Here is a 20,209-nt window from a genome sequence, read left to right on the forward strand (position 1 = left end):
TTGCCAAAACTCTCCTCAACAATTGCAGCAAAATTCTTCAGCCAGAACTGCTAGAGGGACACCATTAAGTTGAAAATAGTGTAAATTTCAGAAAGCAATGATTCTTTAAGTATAAAACATATAAGTTTCTTTAACTGTTGCTGATTCTTCCGCACTGCGCTATACAACCTGAAGTAGTTGGAATCTCCAAGGTTCTGGACTGTGCTAACAGATTGAATCCCTATTTACTATTTTTCCCTGAAGGAGAACTGTGACTTTAAAAGAGAGGGATGCTGCCCCTGACTCTGAAGCCAGGTCTCTGCCAGGGTGCAGTTTCAAATTACCGTGGTGGGGCAGCTGCCGTGGCCCCCCTGCACCCAGAGCCAGCCTTGTGCTCCTCTGTCTGCAGGGTCACCCATGCTGATCTGATTCCTCAGGGAGCCACTTCGAGGGGCATAACTGAGACAAAACTAATCCTGCAGAAATAGAGGGCACCAGGCAGCAAAGGGATGGAGAGGTGGCAGAGGGGGGGACGCCTCTCGGTATCAGCTCCGCGCTCGGTGGGTTTCTGTGGAGTGGGAAACCCTACGGGCAGCTCTGTATGAAACGTGCTCTCTGCTCAACGTGGAGAGGAGACGTTCCCTGCTGGCAGCAGCTTTTTGGCCTCTGTAGTAGGAGCGATAGGAAATCTGCCCTCACTGGTGGCAGGTGGTGATTTAAGAGCCAGCGGGGTTCATGGGAGGAAAGTGTCAGGAACACAAAACCCAGCAGGGAGTTGGGTTTGGCCTCCAAAAGGCCAGAGGTATAATTAGGCATCAGCAAGACCTCGCGGAGGGTTTGGGGAGTGTCCCAGGCGAGGTCTTTTCTGTTTGAGCTTCCTCTGCCAGACTGCCAGTGGATCCTGCAGCACAGGGCTCCCCACAAGAGCAATGGTCTATGCTTTTTAGCAGGATGCAGCTTGTGGTTTTCCTGGCCAGGGAATGAAAAGAGGATGCAAAAAGCAGTCCTACCTATTTTAGATGCTTTGGTGCCACTGCACCATTAGCTCGTCTCTGAAATTGTACAGTGCCAGAAGTTGGCAGCTGGCTGGGAAGGTAAGCGGCATTCCTCAGCTCTGTGCCTGACATCCCTGTGGGGCTGGAGAGAGCCTTTAAAAGCGGCAGTGCTCACTTAATTCACTGTTAACTTCTAGTCTGGGGTTTCAGTACATATGCAGTGGTCATTTCTCAGTTCCATTCCTGCCTTTTAGCAGCTGCTCCTCAAAACTTGCAAAACACAAGCAGTTTGGAGGAGCCAGTGTGTGGTATCATCATGGCTCTTCCTTCCCTGCCAACTTCCCCTAAACAATCTGTTTAGGTTTTTTTCTGCTTCTGTTGCATTAGTTTGAAGTGCTGTGAACAATGTGAAGACATTTGGAGATATGTACCAAACATTTCCTGTTGTAGTGTTCTGCTATTTCACATCAATCATATTCTCCGAAGGGTGTTACAGTTTCAGAGTTTCACTGGGGAACTTAAATGAACTAAAATTATAGCCCGCCTTCTTCATGACAAGGAGAAAAATAACATAAATTTCACACAGAGTAACAGAAACTATATTCTTTCAGTCTGATTTACCACATGGACCAATTACAGAGTGTTTGTCATACAGAAGAAGTTAATGTTTCAGGTTTCTTAATGACAGATCCTCAGAGGAGGTTTTCTCACCAAATGGGAAAGATTATATAGAATAGGCATTTAAAGTTTGTAGTACTGTAATGCTGAAAGGCAGACCTAAGTGTCAGTAACTTTTTGAAACTCAGTCTACCATTCACTCGATGTTGTGTTTTCCAGGCTTCCAAAATAAGGGAAATATATATTCCCTGCTATTTTCAGATATGAGTATTTTCCTAGTCTTTGCTAGGAATCAGTGAGTTTTCAAAGGATTCATAAATGCTGCTCAAGTATAAAAGTAAGTTATAAAATGCTAATTTGCAAAGTTGGGGTGCTAAACTAACATTGTTGTGAATCTTTCAATCACCCTCAGTTACTAAGAAAGTTGAACAGGTGTCTTTAAAAAGCTCCAAACAAGCAAATAGTTAATTAAAAAAGAAGTAATTTATGGTAAAGCTCTAGAGTGATATTAATGTTATTCACAGTTCCTTTTTTACAAATAGTGTGGCACTGGCAACTAAAGTCCTGATTTATTGATGACTTCCTTTCTGTAAGACAGCTTATGGTTTTCATCTTGTCATCATCATCAACAGAGGGAAGTTACCAGCTGAACTAATTAATTCTGCAAGACTTCATAGGAAAAATAATTCTGCAGCTCTTTTTTCTAGCTGATATGCATGTGATTTAAGCTCTGGTGGCAAGAGGCAGGGTAAGGTATGGAAATGCAGACAGCTGCTTCTGAAGGAAACAAAGCTTCAAGGAAGCTTAACATGCTGAAATCAAGGGGGGCACATAATCTCCATCCTAGGGTGCTAAAGTACTGAGCATCACATCAGTCCAGGGTTATTAGCAGCTTTTGCTTTGAGATATGGACTTAGGACTAAAGAATGTTCATGAAAAAAGGACATAAGGACTGCAGGCAATGGCAATCAATCATCTCCAATCTCAAAATATTTATGACAGCTTTGCATCCTGCTAATAGAGAAGACATGGGAAAATTAGCAAAAGTGGTTGAAGTGTAATGTTAGCTTATCAGTTCCAAATTGTGCCTTATTTTTATTTGCTTTATATGGTGTTTGTATTCTCTTACCTAGATAATTTTCCTAGATAATGGAAATGTATTAAAGGTAGCCTGGCTTTCAAAAACAATCTGTTACAATGTGCAAAGGAAATTTATCAGTTAAAAGAAAGTCCAATTCATGGACTCTGAAATGGATGAAAAATAGTTTACTGAGCTTTACTTGGCTTTGAACCTCCTGTGCTCCCCTATAATTTATTATTTAGAGTTAGAAATTGTTTTAACAACACAGTGATTATAAAAGTTCTTTGCCTTGTACAGCATCTCCCACTGATGCCAGCACCACCATGTATAGATTGCCTTTAAGGACAACCATATTAAAGAAATATTCAAGTTAAAAATAACTTTCCTAAGTTGCACCCTACTGTTTATGTAAAAGATAAAGTGGTAAGAGACAGAATTTCAACTTGACATTTGTGAGGGAAAGCAAAAGTTACCATGTCCTGCCTGTCCTGCCTTTCCTGCTGGTGTGTCTCCTGTGGTTGTCCTTGGTCACTGGGGAACTTTGGGGTAGATTGGTCTTCCCTTTTGGCTGCCAGCCATGGCTTCCCCAAAGTTTTTGTGTCAGGTTACAGGAGCCCTAGGAAAGAGGTTGGCTGGAATTTTGCTGGTTTTGGGGAGCATGTAGAACAGTGGAAGCGGCTCTTTTGACAGCATCTGGAGCAGTTTGGAAAAGAAGATAAACTATCAGGTCCTTGATTCTTTACTCCAGTTCATGCCTAGAGCAGGCTAAGCTCTGCTGAGCTTCAGGTGCCTCCTGGCTCCCTTTTCTAAAGGCACACACACTCACTGGGAATGGCAGGGGTACAATATATTGCCATGAGTAGCATGTCTCCTATACCAGAAGAGTCACTGACCTGGGAATCAGGTAGTAGGATTTCCTTCCCTTCCTTACTCTGCCAGTGTAGTGCAAAAGCAAGTCACTTTGAACAGATCAGGGAATTTGCTCTAAAGTATTGATTATAGTTTCTCAGCTCTTTTAATAGCCTGATCAGCCTCATTGTTGCCAAAGCCTTTGTCAAGTTTCTGTAAGAGCAGGTAATTGTTTGCAGCATCCCTCCAGTGCCATTCACAGGTTGTGCTAACTGCACTGTTGAAGTCCTCTGCAGAGAGGGACACGCATTGTCTGGTGCTCAGTGGTGCAATTCAGTAATTCCTGGCTGCTGCCTCCTTTCCCTGAGATGCAGCTTGCTTTCCTGATGGCAGGCCCATTGGGGAGGAAGGGCTGGAGAGATGGCTTTGTGTTTTTCTCATCCTGTGCAGAACAGCATGTGCCACAGCTGGAGTAGGCCGGGAGAACAGTACTCCCCTCTCCCAAAATTATGTTATCCTGCACAGCAACTGGAAACCTGCTAGGCAGCCAGCTGTAGTCTTGTGGGTTTTCTATTACCTCTGTTAAGTCATGTGTTGCAGCTTTTCATCAGCAAATGTTTGACAATTCTGCATCATTGCACAGGCACTGCGAGGTATCATCTTCACATCACAAATGCTGCACAAACGGGTCTTGCTGTGCAACAATTTGCAAACATCCCCTTATTTCTCAGGGTGTGGGCTGTCTTTGCTCAAACTCCTCTTAATTCCTTTTTCATCTTAAAGGCACAAAAGAGATCAAGACAGGGAAATTTGACCGCATTTTCAGAAGGCAATGGTCATTACCAAAAATGATGCAGTCATAGGTTACCTGGGTTTGGTAGGAAAGAAATTACAATCTGACTGTTGATGATGTCAGTGATGATTACTTATGTGATTAAGAACTGCTGGGGCAGGGTCTGAGGCTGCAAGGGAGGGAGAATCTGAGACTTTTGATGAATATTTGGGGTAATGACCCTGAGGTAATGTATGATGTGCTATATAGGTCAGAGTTAGGGTTTGGTTTCCCTCAAGAACCGACAGATCAGGATTTTAAGAAGGGCAGAGGAAGAATAGGGGAGTAGAATGGACCTGCTGCTGCTGCTAACAACCATTAAAAAATACAAAGCCAGCTGCTCTCAGAGCAGAGCTTGATCCTTTCAGTGCCTTTAACAGCACAGTATATATTCAGAGGAGGGGAATTCATGAGGCCCTATGGACCTACACCATGGCATTACACAAAAATGCAAACCCGAACAATGGGTGGCCTCAGCAGTTCCATCTGGCTCACCATTAACAAGGTTAAAGTAAAGTGGGTTTCCTTGGCTGTGTCACACACAATTTACACTTCAGATGCTTTAACTTTGGAGCCAGACTGAAGGGAGCACCACTCTAAACCCACGTGGCAAGAGTTGCCTGAGATGGGTGGTAAGCACATTTGGTATTGATGCTCTTTCAGAGATACAGAATGGTAGCATTTGGATAGTTTTTAAGTACTATTTCCAAGTGGTGATTTTTTTCCTAAATAATTTTTTAAAAATCCTATCAACAAACTAGAATTGTGTCAAACATTGTTTACTCCAAGTAATTTACAGACGTGGTGATATTAGAGGCTGGATTCAGTAACAGCAGAAATCATTAGAGGCCCTAGAAATGTTGCCACCAGCATTTCTGGTATGAAAACCTCAAAACTTCAATACACTTTGAAGCTAAAAGAGATATTGATACATACAAATGTATTTTGTTGCAAAGCATTCTGCTTTCATAACCACCAAAGTACTTAGATGATAGCATAGTTTACTATGGCAGATAATAAACTTCAAAAAACTTCTGCTCTAGAGAGGCAGTGGTATGTCAACAGGGTATATTGGCTTGTTAACTTCTATAATAAGGCATGGGAATTATCCCAGCATTTTGAGGAAATCAGGTTCTTTGTCTCAGCTTTGACATGTTTAAGGGAGCCCAAGCATCCTCTATGGTGCCCATTCTTGAATAAAAATCAGTTGTTATTGGATGAGTATCAAAGTTGATAATTTAATTTCAAAGCTGTTTTGCCTGTAGGACAAGTATTTGAGCAGTTAAACCTGTGGTAAAGACCTAAGGTAATTTACAGAGTGAGGATACATCTATGGCTGCTGCAGAAGTGTTCAAGGCATTCTGCAGAATGGAGCGAGTGTTGCCCTGGATGACAAATGAGCACACTACAAGAAACCTGGCCATCTTGGCTGCCTTTGATCATTAATTCAGCAGTGGACAGAACTTAATACTGCTCCTGAAGTTAAACAATTAGACTTGCATACCATAAAACCAGCGGACACTGTTGGCTTGCAGTTACCCTGGCAGTGTCAGCAGTCTCACGTAGGAAGGCCTTTAGCTCTTCATGCTGAGCTTCCTCCTTGGTGAGCTGTGCAGTACTGCTGTGACAGGACGCACTTTCTCTTGAGCATGCTGCTGAAAGGTTGGCATCAGCCTCACCAGGGTTGAACAGTTGCTTTGTGCCTTCCAGGCTTTTCCAGCAGGTGAGACAGTGCCATTGATGAATAGCCTCCCATGCCTTTAAAAAGGGGCTTGGTGTGGATGACCCTCTTCTTGTTTATCCCACTTACTCTGTTGTTCAGCTTTCTCACATACCCATTTCTCACATGGGCCCTCTGTGCTACCTTTTCACCTCTCCTGCAAAGATAGAAATGTCTGTGAATATGACACTTGAGTTTCTGACTATATGCATTAGTCCTGTAATCATAACCATGATTATTGTAAAATGCAGTAATTTTACAAATTTGCAATACTGTAAATTTGACAGGCATGTCAAAGTTGCCAAGATCCTCTCAAAGGTTTCCTGCCCACTGCATTTGAGGTAACTACAGGCAAAATAAATTGAGCTGAGAAGTCATCTCATCTAATTGGTGACAAACCATTGACATTCCCTTCTCCTCTCCCTTTTTTGCTGCTGGTCTGTCCATGAGCAACAGCTTTTGACTCAAGCCCTACCTTAACAATAGCCTCAAAAAGAAAATAAAGAACTATTCTTGCTGAGCTGTGACAGGTGCAATGCTTCCTCATGAAGCCTTGCAGTGGTAGGAAAATGAAGAAAGAATAATAACACAGCAAGGCAGAACCTGTGAAGGGGTCGAAGGAAAATAGTCTGGCTGCAAGTAAAAGCTTATGTCCAGCTGCAGCTTGCTTGAGCACAAAATGGGAAATGCCCCAGCTATGCTCTGCATGAGTGGAGGAGGAGTTCATTAGAAAATAAGCATTAGTTAGCCTGAAACAGGGCTGGTTGATTTATGGGGAATATATAAAAGAATGGTGTAAAAACCTATTTCTTTATAGGAGGGGTATTATGCATCTCTCTGTGCTATATTTAGAGTGTATTTAACTCAAAGCACACAGCTCAGCTATTTTTTGTCAGTTAAGTTCATTTTCAGCTCATTGTCTCTAACTCAAAGGAAATTAAGCCGCAGCCACACAAAACTGAAATGAACATCTGAATCTTCTGCCTGGACTTGGAGTATGTGGTTCGTTCATCCACTATTCACATACACACACCCACTGGTGGGGATCAGATGGAATATTATGACAAATTCATGAATCCAGATAGAAATCCAGTAAAGATTTGTATGACAGCCGTGTTTGTACTGTGGCCAGGGGTAAATCCCAGGCAGGGTGCCCGTTCCACATTGTAGTTCCTCTGCAAGAGTGTTTGAGGACAAGGGGAATTTCATTGCTTAATCTACTCCCTCCCACCTCCTGACAGTGTTTATCACATCCACACTTGTGCCAATGCAATGATTTATGGTTTTGTCTCAAAACTGGAGGTGTGATGTGAAGCAAGCTAAATAAACACTACAAATCGAGAAAAAAAAAGTGAATTAACTGAAATTTTTTCCTTTGAGAACTGGCTAGCATTTTAGTAACTGCATGGATCATCACAGGGTTCATCCTTAGCATTTTTGAAAGCAGATCATATGCCTTTGGAAGCATTCTTCTTGGAAAGGGCGCTGTGCTGTTTACTCAGTAATTATCTTTCATATATTTTTACATTACCCAAGGAAAAGCTGTACAAAATAGTTGAGCTGGAGTCCTGGTCTCTTGCTGGTGGCTCTGGATGGTTTGCAGCTTTGGAGTGAGATCGCTGACACTCCCTGCATTCTGCCTGGCACAGCAGACTGTTGCTGGCTTGTTTTGCAGTGCAGAGTATGAAAACAGAAGGGCACCCTGGGAACTGCTCCTGATGCTGCCAAGACAGCAAGCAGCAGTGGCACTCGCTGTGCAAAGCTTTGCAGGAAGCTGGAATGAAATCTAAGCACAGTAGTTTATTGAGGACATTCTACTTCAGATTCTTTCATCATTTAGAACATGTGTGCTTTCTTCATCTGATTCTCAAATTTGTGCTGCCTGCCAGCAGGGAATGTAAAAAACTTGTGGAGGGGATTTCAGCATTTATGTGAAGTCTAATTAAGCTCGTGATAGCCCTCATTTTCTGTGTAATGTTTCCAATGTAATTGAAATTATTTTTCACAACTTGTCTATGACTTTTTATTGTAATAGTTGGATGTGGTGGAATAGCTGTAACAAAGAGAACATTTTCAAAATCAGGTATTTTATGCATTGTTCAGGATGTGCTTGATTCTTGTGCTAGTTTGTGACCTGATCACCATATGGTTGCACTTTGTTGTACCATTACTTTCCTTGGTGTACCAGATATAATCCTGAGGGGCACAGGCTCAGATCTTCTAAGCTATGAGGACCTTGCTTACCTCTGAAGTCAGTGGGACTTAGGCATTTAAATACCTGTAAATGTTTGATTATACCTAACCGTGTTGCACAGGCTGCCTGTGACAGAGAAAGAAGTTTCTACCACTGGCTTCTAAGCCTGGGAAGGATGAGACTTTTCATAAGGGAAGTTTGTGGCTGTGCTTAAAATCTAGAGTCCTGGATTGCAGTTACAGTCTCCTTTCATTTTGTGGTTATGTGGAATTGTGTATTTCCAGGAATTGTGAGTATTTTGAATAGAAGGTTTGTAAGGAGGAAAGTTGAGGGGATCTTCATTTAGAAAGAAAGCTTTCTGTCCTTTTAGATTTTCAAGAGTGAGGTTGGTTTAATGAACAATTGATTTGTTCCTGGAAGTATCCTGGAGTATTGTAGGAAGAGACAGATTTCTAAAGGTCTGGTCCCTTGTCTTCTATGGCTAACACTGTTCAGGTGTGACTATTTCCAACCTCAGAAAAGGCATTTGGTTCCTAGATTTGATGTTTAGGTGCTGTCAAAAGACTCAAATGCCAAATTTAACTTGCTGTCTTTCTTGTGTCAACTGGGTTTTTTACTGGACAGCAGCAACTCTGTGCTCTAGCTTTTGCAGCTGAGTCCCTCAAGAAATACCAGGTTGGCTTCTGAGTTCTCCTTTTCACTTGTATGGCCCAAGCCAGCAAGCACACTTCTACTCAAAAGGTCCCTGAGTTCACCAGGTACCTCCCCCAGTGTGAAAGACAAGTTTGGATGCAAATCTTCCCTCCATCAGGAGGCTGATGTAATCTTCAGATGGGTGTTCACCTTTTTGAAGGACGATTACTAGATTGTAGGTAAGACACCTGGGTTTCTCATCTTCACTCTCTGAGGAACCAGGGTCAGTGACCAGTTGCAAGAGCATCACAGCAGTGATGGAAGCAGCACAAGGATTTGTGGGGACTGTACCTGATGAGGACAGGCAGTGATGGAGGCTCTGGGGTTCCATCAGGTGCAGAGACTGAAGAGTTCAGCTACAAAGCAGCTCCTGAGATGGGTGCTTTGGTTTTTATGATGGTGCAGTGATACAGATATTCAACACCAACACCCAGTACAATTTATTATCATGCACACTAAGGATTGTGGCACCCATGTACCAGCCCTGAGGAGCATCTGTGCAAAAGGACAGTGGCTGGATAGGAGGGACCCTGTTCCAGCCTGATACCGAGAAGCTGTGCTCTCTCACACTGCCTGCCAGTGAACTCCCTCCTCCCTCTAGCACTGAGTGTCTACCCAGAATGAAAAGAATAAATTCAGTTTGCTGTCTAGCTGTGAGTTCAAATCCTCTGCCCCAGCTGTGATATTTTAAGGTCTTGTGGCTGAAGGATACTCTTAATTTTTCCTGTGGAAGATTTGTCACTAGAATAATTAACTGCTCAGTGAATAGTAAGAATTGTCTCCATAACTTTGTAGCAGTATGGTAAATAATCATTAAAGCAGGAAGAAACTGAGTTTCAGTCAGGACTAATGAAGTCCTATGGATTTGACATGTTATATGTTCCATTCCTAGCCCCTGCAGTATGTCACAGTCACCTTTCTGTGTCTTCTAATGTGCCCCAGAGCCTGGGATCTGAGGAGAGCAGACAGGCTACCAGCATAACTGAGTAATCCTTTATTTTACTGGAAGTCAGGATTTTCCTTCCAAACTGGAAGAACTTGTAACCATTCCCCAATCCCTTCCTGTGGCCTTTGCACACTTCACTAAGAGACACACTTGCCTTCTTCCACCCCAACCAGAGGTCTTGATTTATCACTAGCAACTTGTGGGCTTGCATTAAAACATGTTGCCCTTTCTGCCTCCATGCACTTCCACCCTTAATGTGCAGTGTTCCTGCCTTGCACAGTGAGTGCTACTGGATAACTGAAGGGCTGTTTGGTTCAGAGTATAAATGAATTGTTAAGACACAGACATGATGCTGGCATTAATCATTCCTCTCGTTTGTGGCTGCTTTCAAAATTGTAAGTTCAGGGCTTCCATAATTGAAGCTGTGGCTTGAGTAAGAATTTCTGATCAAAACTACAGGAAGGTGGTTGTGCTGTGTTCAGTGAGCATATCCATCATGTTTTCCTGTGGCAGGTTTACTCGATGTCCAACTTTTAATCTGTTCTTCCCCTGCCATGATCACAGCTGGGGTACTCTTAACTGAATTGTTCTTTGCTTTCAAACATATTTAAGTTTAGGGTTCCTGCTTTATCAAATCTCCTAATTCAAACAGAGTTCATCAGTCTTGCCAGAAAAACTGATCCTTGGCCTTAATTTTGAAACATCCTTAATTTTGAAATCATTCATTCTTTCTTAGGCTAAAAGGCTGAGCAAAAATGGGCAGAAGACACATCATTCCTCTACTCTTCCCATAATTCTTTGGTTTTCATTTTTAAACTCTGTGATTTATACTGTGTTCTGCTTTCAAATTTTACATCAATCAGCAAACACAGATTTACAGGTGGAACGAAGGAGCTTCAGCCTGCATTGCTCCGTGGCCTCACAGCTTGTACCAACCTGACCTCTGCAACCAGCCTTGGCTACTGCAGTGCAACTTTTCAGAATTCATACACACTGGGAAATTTTCTGTGTTACATTATTAAAGATAACAGAAAATAAGCTCAATGAAGTCATCAAAATTGCTCTGGATCAACACCCTTGTGGCTGAAATCAGCACTAAGACCATTAAGATGCTCTTGTTCTGGAAACTAGCAACATTTAAGAAAACTTATTAACTTCATTGTTACAATTTTACTGCAGTGATATCTACATAATCCCAACCAAGAGGGGTAAAGTAATGTAGAGAAACTATTTATCTTCCATTATTTTTGACTGGATACAGAATTAACAAAATTCAGAGAAATAAGTATTAAACGTGTTCATGAGATTTTGCCATCCTGAGGCCAAACAAAGAAAAGGAAACACCAAATTCTGAATTAACAATAATTTTTATATGCATAAATGCGCTTTTTATTCCTATGTACACAATTAATAGCGAGAATTAACAATGAGGATAAATCTGGTGCTGATATAGGGCAGAATAGTAGAAAATGGCATTATTTCTCTTTTAATACTCAGGGATCAGGCAGTGTGGGACAAGAATACCTGCCTCAGGTGGGAATTAAAAGCTTTAACATATAAGGCTTAATCCTGTCGCAGCCGAAATCCTCTTTTCACGCTTTAGTGTTGCTTCCGCATTTTAATGTGAAAAGTTGCAAAATAATTTTTTTTCTTTAAGATACTAAAAGCCTCTTAAGACTGTGTTACAGAAAATGCTCAGTCTAGCCATTTAGTAATAGTGTCAATGTACAAAGCCTAGTCCATTTTAGACATCTTAAGATGCAAATTCAGAAAAGTGAATAGGGTGACTACTTCCTTTCTCACTCAGTCCAGTCAGAGTGATGCAGATTTTCCTTACTATTGAAGTGTGGCTATAGAGCATCTGAACTATTTCATTGTCCTTGTGGGTATTGAATGTGTGAATTTACAGGTGCTGTTTCAAGCAAAACCAAGCATCTTATTTGATGCCCTTTTGTTCCACATTTGGGATAGGAAGCCCTCCATGTAATTCATGTGACATGACCTTATCAGTGCCATGAGCTCTGGAAAGATCCCCTGTAGAGATAGCTGGGGTGGTCTCCTCATAGAGGGTGTGTCAGACAGTAACCATCTCTTTGCTGGTCAAATCCTGCAGTCCTCAACATTCATGAAGCCTATATTCATGCAAGTCATCAAATTCAGTGTATGTAATAGGAGAATCCTTTTCAAGGCTAGGAGCTAAATCAGTCCATACTCCAGTCACCAGATCTTTCTGAAATTTTGTGCATGATTTATATGAGGTACCTGAAGTCTAAACTGCTGTTTGGGGAAGAGGAGGAGTAGGTTATGAACTACTTCCAGAGCAACCTTCTTCCTCCTCTTTCTGTACTGCAGCTTGCTTCAGTGTTCCAGCCTACTGCCAGGATGCCATTTGCTGTTTCCTGCTGGTGTTAGTTGGTGTCACTTGTATTTGCTGTATTTGCTGCTAATGTTAGGGATGAAATACGGAGCAAAATGGAAAAGGCAATTTTTAACAACCGATTCCCAGTTACCTACTGCCTTTTTATGTCATCTGTGGATTAACTGATCAGTGGATGTGGAAACCCTGGAACCAGCTCTGCTGAGAGGCAGATAAGGTCAGGCAGGCCTCTTAGCTCATGACCAGCACCTCACTGACCCAGAAAGAGTTGAGCCGGTTTTATGCAGCGTGCATCCTTATCCACATGGCCAGGAGGCTCAAGGCACCACTGTGAAAGGCTTCTAGTGTTACCGAGCTCAGCTTCTGCAAACAGGGGCACGGAGCAGCCTTTCAGACACAGGCACACGAGGTCTGCTCAGCTCTGCCCACCCCTGCTCTGCCACAGGGCTGCAGATGGGGGTACACACAGCAGCAATGCCCAGAGCAGAGCCTGGCAGCCTTCCCACCAGCACGAGCTCTGGAAAATACTTGATTTTTTAAAAATTGCTGCATACCGAGCTGTTCCTGTTGAAAAACCTGTTTCTTTTATTATTCCCACAGAAATTAAAGGTTACAAGGGAAAATTGTGGTTCAGAGTGTTTGTCTGCGTGGTTTCATAGTGCAAAAAGATTAACAGTAGTAGACTTACTTGAAATCATGGTATAACATTTCATGTTTGAAATGTGTGATATATGACTGTTTAAAACATAACTTCCTTAAGCCATCGCTGATTTTGTATCTGCTTTATCTGCGTGGGTTAAAGCCATTAAAATATACACATTCTTTCCATCCTATATTGATACTATAGGGGTAAAACCATCTTTCATGTTATTTAGAAAAAAGACTTCACTTTGTAAATTGTTATTTCAGGACTTTTTAGCTCCTAATATAAAGAAAATCCTTTTGTTGTAATAAATGAAAATGCATCCAAATCATTCCTCCATGAGAATGCATTTCCTAAGGATTTTTTTGTGTGATTGTGTGAACAATGATTTTCCTCCATGCCTTTAAATGGGGCTGAGTGGATAGTAGAGATAAGGTTCCATGGAAAGGAAGAATGGAAACGACATCATTGAAGTTATTTTTTAAGATCTGCTGTCTCTATAGTCCTTTCCATTTTTGTGGAGAAAAAGATGCATTTTGAACCACCCTTCTGTTTCATTGTCGTTTTTGGTTGTAAAAGAAAAAAAAACAAACCTCATCACCTTCCAGTAAAACTGTATTAGGAGATTTTTAACAATTTTATTTCCTCATGAACTTAAGCTAAATTGCATTCTGACAGGCCTGATTTATCAGGCAAATGCCCCACGTATTTTGTCAGCTTCTTTGTTGGGGGGAAGGGGGAGGGGAAACCCGAGCAACAAAAGACGGTAACCTATTGATATTACTTCTGTGATACACTGGGGAAAATAGATTGATTTAGGACTAACCACAGAAAACTAGTCGATCTGATGAGTTTACAACAGAGCATTTTTATTTATTTATTTGTAACAAGAGTAAACATCATCAATATTCCACCCTGTGTTATTGGAAGCCTCTCAGACAGCGTGGGTTTGTGTCAGCGTGCTGGGGCTATCTGTAAGATGAAAGAAGGCAAGCTTAAAAAAATGGAGGGACCTTGTTTTTCTCACAAAATTGAAAGTCTTGGATCTCTGGTACATTATCATGAGTCATAGGATTCACAGGACAGATAGATGGGTGAGCATTTTTATTGTATTTCATCTTTTTTTTCTTTAAGAGGCTATATATTTTTTTAATTATATTTCTGTTATGTATCTCAAAAAGCTAGTAAAGCACAGGAAATTTTCTAACTGAATTTCAGTGAAGAATGCCAGCCTGCAATTAACTTTCTCAGCATGTCGCCTCTGCACAGTGCTTTGCATGAACGAGGAGTTCAGGGTAGCAAATACTCACAGGACCAGCACAAACCTAAATGTGGCACCAGTGTGCCATTTTCTGCATTGGTAATATGCTGTTTTACAACATTCTTGATTAAAAATACTTACAGTTTTAAAATTAAACTGATTTTTTTTTCCCATGGATTGGTAAATGAGGATGCTAGTGAGGTTTCCTGCCTCATTGTAAGCCTGCTCGATGGACAAACCATAAATGCTCTGATGAAGATGGTATATATTCTTTTCTCTAGTTTATTTTGCAAGATAAATTCACTTGACCTTATTATTATTTCAGTAGTATTTCAGTATTCACTACTTTAAATTCTAATACCTTTTTAGAGTTTTCAAAGTTAGCTGTATTCTTTCCTGCATTCAGCTAGGGCTTAAGAATTAAAGGTTGATAACCAGAATGGTGTAAACCCCAGCAATGCACATGTGAGCAGAAACATCCCATCCATTTGTCTGTCAGAGGGCACGAGCAGAGTGTACATTCCACTCATCTTCAGCGTGTCTTGTTAGCTCACCAAAACATTTTGGGTTGAAAGGAGCCTTGAAGACCATCCAGTTTCAACCTCCCATAGGTAGGGACACCTTCCACTAGACCAGGTTGCTCAGAGCCCCATCCAACTTGGCTTTTCAAGCTGCAGCAAAGAAAACTTGAAATTAGCAGATCCTCGATAGTCCAGGAGATCCTTTCAGTCCTGCTGAGGTGTTGGAGGTCTTTGTCACTTGTTCCAGGTGGTGCCTGAGCACTCCACCCTGAGCTTTTGTGTCACATCTAGATAGTGAGAAGCATCCCTTTGCAGTGTTCTATGGCCTTATTTTCAAGACAAGTCGCTGAAGCATTAAACAGTGAACATCTTAGTCTAAGACCCATTTTTCTGTTAGAATGTGGGTAGTTTAACTTCCCTTTACAGTCATTTACAAAATAGAACAGCTGATCTCCCACCTGTTCTGTCTGCCCTTCTTTAGGTATGTTGTGAAAGTGATGGTTGAAAAGGACAGCACATTTAGGTATGATTGTAACAGCATCTCACGTGCACATGCTGCTGAATTCCATGCTGTTTTTCAAGGCATTAATGTTGCAACAAGATGGAGTATTGTTAACTAAGATTTTTTTTTTTTTTTTTTTTTTGTAGTCTGATAGCATTCAGAAAGGAAGAACAGAAGAGGAATTGGTGTGGGGTATATCCTGGTGAATTATTTTAGTCTTCCTCTGACTGTACCCCTTTCCCTCCCTTTCGTATCCCTGTTAGATGTTAACCCATTATTCCCTGCTCCCCCTCCCCCCAGTCACTAGGGTAATTTTACAGTTTTTTCACTCAACAGATAACAGTCTGGGGTTACATGTTATTCTCTGCTTGTCATATGTATTGGATTATCATCTAAATTATATTATAAAACATCTTAAAGAAACAAGAAGTTGTGTTTACCTAGTGCTGCTTAACCCATCTGAGTTGTTACTGTGGATAATATATTTGCAAGCCAAGGGGTTTTGTTTTAAAAAGTTCGGATTTCAGGTATATGCTTCATGAGTAGGAGTTGCTGGATTGCTGGAACAAAGAAAAAAAGCTAAAGACTGGAGAAAAGCTGGATGGAGACTAGATGGTATTATTTGGTTGTGAAATTGAGTACTTCTAATCAATTTCAGTCATCACCTTCTTGCAATGAATGCAGCATAGTTTATGTTCAAATCTGTACACTTCTGATTCTTCATGTTTCCTTTAATATGTATAGTTTTATGCAAACACAAATCCATAATGAATGAGAATTTAGGAGGTTTTTTAACCTTGCTACATGCTCTCTTCTTTCTTCATTAGTGGGTATTAATGTTACAGTTTTTGTGAGACTATTGAAATATAATGCTAGACAAGTTCCTCAAGGTGTTCCTCTATTAATATGTTCATCTTTTTTATATAAAAAAAAATCACCATGATTCACTGTCCTGTCACTGCTGTAGAGAAGAGAGAATTTCCCGTTAGGATAATTGCCCTCTCTTTATATTTTTGAGCCTGAAACTAGCTAGCAAATCATGGAAGCCTACTGTGAGAAAGACAATCCTTTTTTAACAAATCCTTCTTACTTTTGTTCTTTGTAAGTGCTGATTCTATTATAATTGCACGTTTAAGGGCTTTTTGTGTTTTATTCATCTTGTGGTAGAATTTCCACATAAACTTGTATTTAAACTAACATACATTCTTTCCGTGGTGCTTCAGAAGTGAAGCTTGCTATGGTTGCACTAATGTAGGGTTTCTGAGAGCAGAATCGAGTGAGAATTGTTCAGTTTTCATGGCAGGAGTCAGCTTGGGCATTGTTCTCTCTGTGTGTAGGTAGAGATGTGCATGTGTGAGCTCCCGTGTGCACATCCTGCTGTCTGCTTCCATGGTGTTGTAACACAAGGACAGGCAGCAGAGAGGAGCAAAGGGCTGAAGCACTCAGGACAAAACGGTTAATGCCATGCCTTAATGCTTGGGGATGCTGCCATGCATCATTTGTGAGCTCTGAGGTGGCTGATCACTCCCATTTTGGGATAAATCCCTTGGAAAGGGAAGGCACTGCAGAGCAAGGTGTGATCTCTTCTCCTGTTAAGAGTGATTGACAAAGAATGAATAAATAGTTAAAAGAACTGAATAAATACCACCCTCCTCTGTAGGTCTGGCATATATATGTGTGTGTGTATATATATATATAGAGATATATAGATAATTACCCAGATGCTTGAATTGATTGGTAACAAAAAGCATCCCCAAAAAGCCAAGTCAGAGTTCTATCACAACTGCTTCTGATAGAGTTTTTCTTTTACACTGCTATTTCAGTGACAATTTAAATAAATGCAAGGAGTTACAGTATTTTGCAAACAGGATGTATTGCCTGAGTATATATGCAAAGGGTGACAGAGGCTGCTGGAGTGGAAGCAGGGGCCCTGACAGCAGGTTCTTTGCCAATTGGTGAGGTGAAACGATCCACTGAGTTAAATAACACAGAGCATACCATAGTGACTGATTGAATTGATTTGTCCATGGCTACTGCCTACACTGCTACTGAAGCCCTTCACTCTGTTTTCAAACTTTGCCCTTTTTTTAGCCATTCTAAACAGATGTGATATTAAGGGAGATATGTGCTGATGCATTCACAGCCATAAAATTCCATATTCTGAATTAAGATAAAAACCGTAATTTCCAGAATGTCTGCACTCTCCTATGCTATACTGTGTTACAATGCATTTATCCCAGGAACAAGTACATTGCTAGAAACCAATGACAAAGGTAATAATAAACACTGTTCTCTAATATAACTTAAATTGCAATCAGTACCATATCTCTGAATTCTTGGATGTGTTTATTGGAAAGAGAGAAATTAAAACACTTAGATTTTTACTTTCTGCTGTAGTTTCATTTCTCTAATTGCAAGGCTTATTTCCTTATCACTTTTTCCAGAGGGTGTTTAGAAAGCTTGTGGTGGAAACATAGCTGAATGCCAGTTAGGAAGACTGAATGCTGAACATACTGTCAAATGGGGGTTGCTAATCTGGAAATACCTGCAATGATTTGGCAAAAAGTAGTCAGAGGGATACTGTTTGATAACTTGAAAGTTACTTTTTTAACTATAGGAGAAAAAAGCTTGATGTTTTGGTCTTAGATCAGGATGTTTAGATTTTACAATGTACTTAGTATGTCATTTCCCTTCCTGTGCTAGGGAAATCAATACTAAGTGATAATGGGGCTGGTACATGTTATTTTCTTTGTGATTCAAGGGAAGCTTTGTCTGTAGTATATGCAGACAGAGTAGTGTTGGCATAGCCTTCAAATTCCACTGAAAAATCACATCAAACTTCAGTGCAGTGGTGACATCAAAATAGAACCAGTTCACCTAAAATATGTTATTGCGATTATTGTAGAAGTGCAGAGTTCATGGTACCGGGCTTGGTTTCTTCTTACTCACTTTTAGGAAAGATACAACAATAAATCACAATAATTTCTGAAAGGTTAATGAAGTTCTGTTCATTATTTAACTTCTTTAAGTTATTGGCCAGTCTTGTAGGACATGATAGCATGCAGTATCCCATGAGCAACTTACGCTGTTCATTCATTTGTCTGTGGAAGTGAAAGTATGGTTGGTATCTTTCTGATGAAGAGATGTGAAGTGGGAGGGGCCAGGGATTGTTTCCTGGAGTGGAATTACAAATGTTGGTATTTGCAGTCTTTTTTAAAAAATGACACAGTTTTTATCAATAGCATTACTTCGCAAGGTAAAGCAAATTTAGTAAGTGAGATTCCAGTTGTACATAAGCTTTGAATGGACTAAACTTCTGGATATTGTAAAAACTACTGGGGACTACTGAATACTAGCTGAAATAATCAAATGGTACTTTGTTACTTTCCAGGAATCTGAAAATGTAAAATATCTTTTTGTGGGCTTGATCCAGAACACTTCTCAGTATTTTGTACATAGTTATAATTGCAAGCTTTTTTTAGTCTTTAAGTTGACTCCACAGACCTAAGTATTTGTGATTTTTTATTTTCTTTCTTTTTTAAGTGGTTAAGTGGTTAAGGGAAAGGGGGAGAAAAAGGAAACAACAAACAAACAAAAAAACCCAGTGCAATTCTTTCCAGTAACATTAGATTATTTCAGTAACAGTTAGATTATTATAAATGTAATGTCTGTGCATTCAGTGCAAGTTTTATAAAGTAAAGAAACAGAAACCATACAAAAGCAGCCAAAATAGAAAACTCAGTGGTGCACATAAGGTCACCATGCCAAGGGCGTGTAATTATTTCTTTGTATCGTATGTTAGAATAATGTAATCCAATAGCTGGTGTTCCTGGAGTGTGTTACAAAGGATTCGCTAAGGAATTGCTGGAGAGTTCTTCAGGACTCCCCTGGCCAACAAGGTTAAATAGAGGAGGTTTCTGGCCACTTCTGGGAAGTGTGGGAGAAGCCCCGTCCGTGCGGCTGGCGAGCTCTCTGCCCACTGTGGCTCCTGGCAGCGCATCCCATGGGAAGAGGCATCCCATGGGTAGAAGTGGCATCCCATGGGAAGTGGCGCCCGGTCACAACCACGTGCCCGCGGGTTGGGAGTTTGGAGAGGGAGCACACGGTGACTGCTGCCGGGGCTGCAGTGAGTTTGTCGGGAGCCCGTGGGCGCCGTTCCCGGGCCGTGTCCCGCCGGGAATCTCCCGGGGCGGGCAGGGACCGGCCGTGGCTGGAGATCTGCTGCGCTCTAGCGGCAGCAGGAGCCGTGCGCCGCTAATCCCCTAACTCCATCTGTGCCTCTGCTCGCTTTCAGATGCTACAACTGCGGTGGCCTGGACCACCACGCTAAGGAGTGCAGCCTACCTCCGCAGCCAAAGAAGTGCCATTACTGTCAGAGCATCACGCACATGGTGGCGAACTGCCCCCATAAAACTGTCTCGCAGCAGCAGCAGCAGCAGCCCGCCGGCTCTCAGGGAAGACACGAAGCCGAGCCGCAGCCTTCCACTTCTGCCTTCCCGAGGGAAGGGGGAGGCACGCACGGCTTCTCGTCGCCGTCGCACCCTCAGGAAGGCAGGCCGGACACCGCCGAGCGCCCGGGCAGGTCGCCGCAGGAGGCTGCGGCCAGTAAGTTGTCTGTGTCGCCTGAAGAACCAAACAGAAAGGGGCCTTCTGTCCAGAAAAGGAAAAAAACTTAATGCATTTCTCATAATGTTCCGTTTTCTTTACCCTCTCGGGATGTCTACCTCATGCAAGTACAGGGGAAATAATTCATTATCAGTAGCTGACCTGGAATTTTAACTACTGTTGAGGAACTGTGAATGTTTTTTTTTGGTTTTTTGTTTTTTGGGTTTTTTTTTTCCTTTGATAGACAAATCACTCCAAACGAAATACATTTGAGCAGGGTGCATTATGTTTTACTTTCTGTGTGTATGTATGGGTGTGCATGCGCGTGTGTGTATGTGTACATATCTATAAATATATATTTTTCCATCAGACCGTTCTCCAGATCCCACCAGA

General features: G+C 41.5%; 1 protein-coding gene across 2 annotated transcripts in view; it reads left to right on the top strand.

The window, feature by feature from the left end:
- Positions 1–19,976, top strand: part of LIN28B (lin-28 homolog B) — a 93,424-nt gene extending 73,448 nt beyond the window's left edge. For both annotated transcript variants that reach the window (XM_079326222.1, XM_079326223.1), the window contains one exon: positions 19,506–19,976. In XM_079326222.1, the coding sequence (XP_079182348.1) occupies positions 19,506–19,887 (382 nt within the window). In that variant the 3' untranslated portion in view covers positions 19,888–19,976. The remainder of the gene's footprint in view (positions 1–19,505) is intronic.
- The last annotated feature ends 233 nt before the right edge of the window (positions 19,977–20,209 follow it).

This window comes from Erithacus rubecula (assembly GCF_903797595.1).
Source record: "Erithacus rubecula genome assembly, chromosome: 2".
NCBI lineage: Eukaryota > Metazoa > Chordata > Aves > Passeriformes > Muscicapidae > Erithacus > Erithacus rubecula.